This window comes from Clupea harengus, chromosome 22, assembly GCF_900700415.2.
Source record: "Clupea harengus chromosome 22, Ch_v2.0.2, whole genome shotgun sequence".
NCBI classification, from domain to species: domain Eukaryota; kingdom Metazoa; phylum Chordata; class Actinopteri; order Clupeiformes; family Clupeidae; genus Clupea; species Clupea harengus.
In genome coordinates, this window is record NC_045173.1 from 11,124,736 (window position 1) to 11,129,735 (window position 5,000).

The 5,000-nt window shown below is 40.8% G+C and overlaps 1 protein-coding gene across 9 annotated transcripts in view; it reads left to right on the forward strand.

Annotated features, from left to right (window-relative positions):
- The window catches only part of tenm3 (teneurin transmembrane protein 3), a 478,631-nt gene that overhangs the window by 281,256 nt on the left and 192,375 nt on the right, over positions 1 to 5,000 (forward strand). For 5 of the 9 annotated variants that reach the window (XM_031560115.2, XM_042703120.1, XM_042703121.1 and 2 more), the window contains exon 8: positions 444 to 470. The exons of the other annotated variants lie outside the window; for them this stretch is intronic. In XM_031560115.2, the coding sequence (XP_031415975.1) occupies positions 444 to 470 (27 nt within the window). The remainder of the gene's footprint in view (positions 1 to 443; positions 471 to 5,000) is intronic. 9 annotated transcript variants of the gene reach the window in all.

Below are 5,000 nucleotides of genomic sequence, written 5' to 3' on the forward strand. Positions count from 1 at the left end.
CAGTAGACGTGCACACAGGGATGCTAGTACTGTTCCTCAGTGCCTCAAAGGGGGAAAAAAAAACTAAATAAATAAATATATGCCCTATATCTAGTACACACCACACAGCCCATACCGATGGACATAGGTCACTGCTTGCTAATGCAAGGGAAGTGCTCTCAAGGCCGATGTGCTTTCATTACCATCACTCTGCCTCACCTTTTTTAAGTGATGTTGGTCCTTTAGTCCTTTAGCCATCTGAGCTACAGGCTCCAGAAAGGCTGCCGCGTCCCACGATACACACCCACATGGACAAAGAGAGAAACTTCAGAAGCACTTGCAATTGATCCATTCCAAATCCATGAACACTGCCATTGTGAGATTACATTTCATTGACAGGGGGTAGAGCATATATACTATGTGTATACTAAAGTTTTTTTCATTTATTTTTTTGTTTTATTTAGTGCGCATTAAAATATACCCGACTAATGGTAAGTATTTATTGATGTAGGAAATTACTCTCATTTAGAGACTTGGGCCTATATTCACAAAGCATTTATCTTACCATTTTTGCTGAGGAAAACGGAGAACTCCCACGCTAAGAGTCCGTTGCTATGGCTGACGTCAAGTCTCATGCCTGGCTTGGAATGATCTCCGTGATTTGTTGATGAGTGACAGGTTTGTGCCGGTGGGCAGGCATGCACAGAATAGAATGAGAAATATACATAAATACATACATACATAAATACATGTATAAATAATATGGACATAGGAAACAAATTAAATAGTAATGGAATATGCTGCCCATAGACTGAGTATCTTCGCACAGTTTTTAAAATGCTTATGTATCATGACATGTTTGTGTAGACAAGAGCTAGTTTATTTGTACAAAAAAAATGTTACATTCAATTTCATGTAAGCAGTGAGTGAGTTGTTTCAGTTGCTAGTATTCCCTCGCGATTGAGACTCAAAAATTGTTTCAGAAATGATGTATCTTCATCCTAAAATATTGTCATGTGGAATGATAGATGCTGAGATGGTCTCGGTGGCTACTTTTAAGTTTTCCCAGACTTAGGTGCTACTTTAAACGCTAAGGGACTTTGTGAATCACTCTTGGTAAACAAAAATAAAAAAATGGGGAGTCCCAAGGTTAGGACTGACACCCCATAGTTTCTACTAAATCGCCAAGTTAGGAGCTACTTTTAGCTTTGAGATGCTTTGTGAATACAGGCCCTGATTCAGTCAAGCACTTTAGCCACTAAATAGTACCTGAACCTGAAGTGCCATTTTGAATTAAACAGTCTACACCCCCTGTGCTGTGCTAGTCATCTAGTCCACGGTAAAAACGAAATACCTTGTTTTGTTATAGTGGTTAGTCTAAGAGAATTCAGAAAATGTGTGTGTTTATGTGTCCCATCCTCATTTGCATGTGTGTGTGTGTGTGTGTGTGTGTGTGTGTGTGTGCGCGCGCGCGCGTATTTACGGGAGTCCTGCTTGTTGTGGTGTTAGCTGCAGTTGTAAAGTTGAGAGATTAGAGGGGATTTCACCACACCGTAGGCATTGTACACGTCAGTGCCATGGTCTAATGCCTGTGGACTAACCTACATTTATGAGAGAGAGAGAGAATGGACAAGAAGGAGAGAGAGAGCGAAAGAGAGAGAGAGAGAGAGAGAGAGAGAGAGAGAGAGAGAGAGAGAGACATTTGAAATGTAAAAGCCCTTGAGCATGTTGGACTTTTAATGCTAATTCAGGTGTATATATAAACACTCTAGTTGTCTCTGGTTCTTCTTAGTTTGCTATTGACCTACAGCAGTAATCCCTGCCACATTAGCTGGCTAAGCAGTTACTAGATATATAAATTATATATTTTTAAATAGTGTTAATATGGATGTTGTCAGTAGTTATTACAGTTATAAATAACGGTTCATTAGTTTGGTAATAAATCATAGCCTTTGGTTTTTCACCAATTTTATTCCAAGCTTGGTGTGCTGGATCATGATTTGAGTAGAGGGACTGGGTACTGACTCTTTAAACAAAATCATAAAAAAAAGAAATTGAAAGCCATGTACAATTTTGGACACTTATTGTTCTTAATTTTAAATAAATCATTTTCTTGTGATTTCTTGTCATTAATCATTTTTTCATATTTTTCTTTAATTCATTTTTTACCAATAAATGAAAATGATAATGACAAAATCCAAAATTTTAGGATTTTAACATCTGATGCAAAAACCAAACTCTCACTCTTCTTATTCGCTACTCAAATTATGTTTTGGGGCAAATTATGTTGCGTTCAGGTTTTTTTTTTTTGGTTTGTTTGTTTTTCATTAATCAAATGAATTAAACATCATCAAAATATTGATTTCATAATTCAGTATTATCAGCTATTGTATAAGAACAGAGAAAATCAAAAGAAAACCAATTTGATGGTTTACTGTATTTTTCCTAACCAAAAAAACAAGAATTGTAATAACCAAATAAGCCCAAGCAGTAGCAGTAGCAGAAACAGTAGCACTTAACTCAGACCCTAAAAAGCACTAAGTGTACAAGATTGAGCACAGAACAGTCTGTCATTTTGGCGATTTGAAAAAGGAAATGAGAATCAAAACTCACTCTCGTATTCTGCCATAATTGCTCAAAATACCAGTGGGCGCTATATCTGAGAGGAGACCTTCACCCACGCTCTCTCTCTCTCTCTCTCTCTCTCTCTCTCTCTCTCTCGCTCGCTCGCTCTCTCTCTCTCTCTCTCTCTCTGTGTGTGTGTGTGTGTGTGTGGGGGGGGGGGGGGGGGGGGGGGGTGTGTCAGTGAATCTGAAGTTTTACAGACCCTCTTGTGCACCTACTCGCTCTCCTAGGCAGATAAGCCCACTGGCAGGAATGCAGGGAGGCCTCTGTCTCAGTCTCATTTTCAGGGGGGGGGGGGGGGGGGGTAAAGTTGGGAAATCATTACAAAAGGAAGGAAATGAATTATAAATGACAACCTCCTTTTCTTTAATTGGATCTGGTTTAAAATTCTGCTCATGAAATTCTGCGCAGATTTTGTGAAACTACTACATTGGAGTTAGATGTATTTTTAATTCTTTCAATTTAATTTCCCGTCAGTAAAAACCAGAAGTGATAATGTTTTGTGACCTTAAAATGCAGTACAACATATTTTACATATTTATGAAATTGTTACATTATACAGACACCTTCAATTGTTGAGTGTCAAGCTGTACTATTTATGTCTATTTATGTATGAATAGACTCTTATTTGTTATATATATGTTTTCAGATATCTAATGAAATTATCAACCAACCAATAACTGCAATAGCAATTATTACACATTCTCATTACAATTACACATTCAGCTAATTGCAATAATTCAGTAGCAATTATAATTATGTCCATATAAATAATCACTTTTAAAAGCTATTTTTGTACAGGCATTTTCTAGTGTTCATGTTAGACAGATCTGCTAATGTGAAGCAGCTTCCTTAGCACAGATGACTTCATGGGTTGCGTGCAGCCGCTGGACTTGTTGCTGCTGTTGTTGTTGTAGTAGTCATGCTGCCTTTGAAGCAAGTTTACTGTTTCAAGGCCTGGAGATATTTATGAAATCACAGCGCAGATTAAAAAGTGCCTCAACTACCAGCCTGGCTGCCAAAACCTCTACACGATGGTGAAGACCTCCTTTCCTCTCCACTCCTCTCCGCTCCTCTCCTCTTTCCTCTTCTCTGCTTTTCCCTTCCTCTCTCTTTCTGTTCCTCAAGATTTCACCCATCTGTCTTGTATTATCTCCTCAATCTCAAAATCCTCAATCCACTCAACCCCCCTCCTCCTCATCTCTCCCTCTCTCTCTCTCTCTCTCTCTCTCTCTCTCTCTCTCTCTCTGTCTCTCTCTTTCTCTCTCTGCTCTTCCACCCACAGTAGTTTGTATTGGTGCAGTTGTGATGGTGAGAAGAAGTCTTGCTTGTTTGAGTTGTGAAATTGCTTTGACTTGGGATCCCACAACACTTCTCCCCGTTTGCTCCTTTGCCGTTGTGATTAGTGCATATCACGTGGGCATCTCCCCGCCCAGTTTCCAGCTGTTCCTTACCATATTTGTCTATTTTAAAGAGAGATTGCTTTGAATTGTAGTTGGCAGCATTGTAGCTCTTTGTTTCCTGCCAGCCGCCTAGTTCTCTGATAATTCTCTGATAATTGCCTGGCTATACACTAATAAATCTCAATAAGTGGGCGGTCTGCTCTATCTGAGCGTGTGCTGAATTATGTGTGCGGTCTAAACAGCTCTTTAGTCGTGTGTTAAGAGTTTTCCAGCACAAGGGCCAAGGAACAGGCAACCCTGAAGTAATGCTCACAGTTGGCACAGAACGGACTGCCCTGGTATCAGTCTGGCAGTCTGGCCTCTCATTTCAGTTTTCTGTGTCTGTGTGTGTGTGTGTGTGTGTGTGTGTGTGTGTGTGTGTGTGTGTGTGTGTGTGTGTGTGTGTGTGTGTGTGTGTGTGTGTGTGTGTGTGTGTGTGTGTGTGTGTGTGTGTGTGTGTGTGTGTGTGTGTGTGTGTGTGCGTGTGTGTGTGTTTGTGTGTGTTGGGAGTGGTAAGGAGGAGCCAGGCTTGTGTAGGCAATGAAGATGCACATGTAGAGGGGGATTTCCACGGCACCGTGGGACTTAGAGAACAGTTTTTTCATTGTGTGCTGAGATGCCGTAGTCTCTTTGTTCGACACACGGTGTGTATAAGTATAGGAGTGTCCATTCTGTGTGTGTGTGTGTGCCTGTGTGTATGCGGATGTGCGTGTTTGTGTTTTCAGTCTGGCTTTCAGGTCAGTTGATACAATCCCCTCCCCTCCACAAAAAGGAGAGGGCGATATCAATTTACGGCTTTGTTTTTGTTCAACTCCTCTCTCGGTGCTAAGCCGGCGTTCCGATCACAGCTTGACACTCCCAGAAGACTCCTCGGCTGGCAGAAGGTCCATTTACCTGTCACACTTTATTTGGCCACGGCTACAGGGGCCTTGCCCTCGCCCCCCTCAGCTGGAT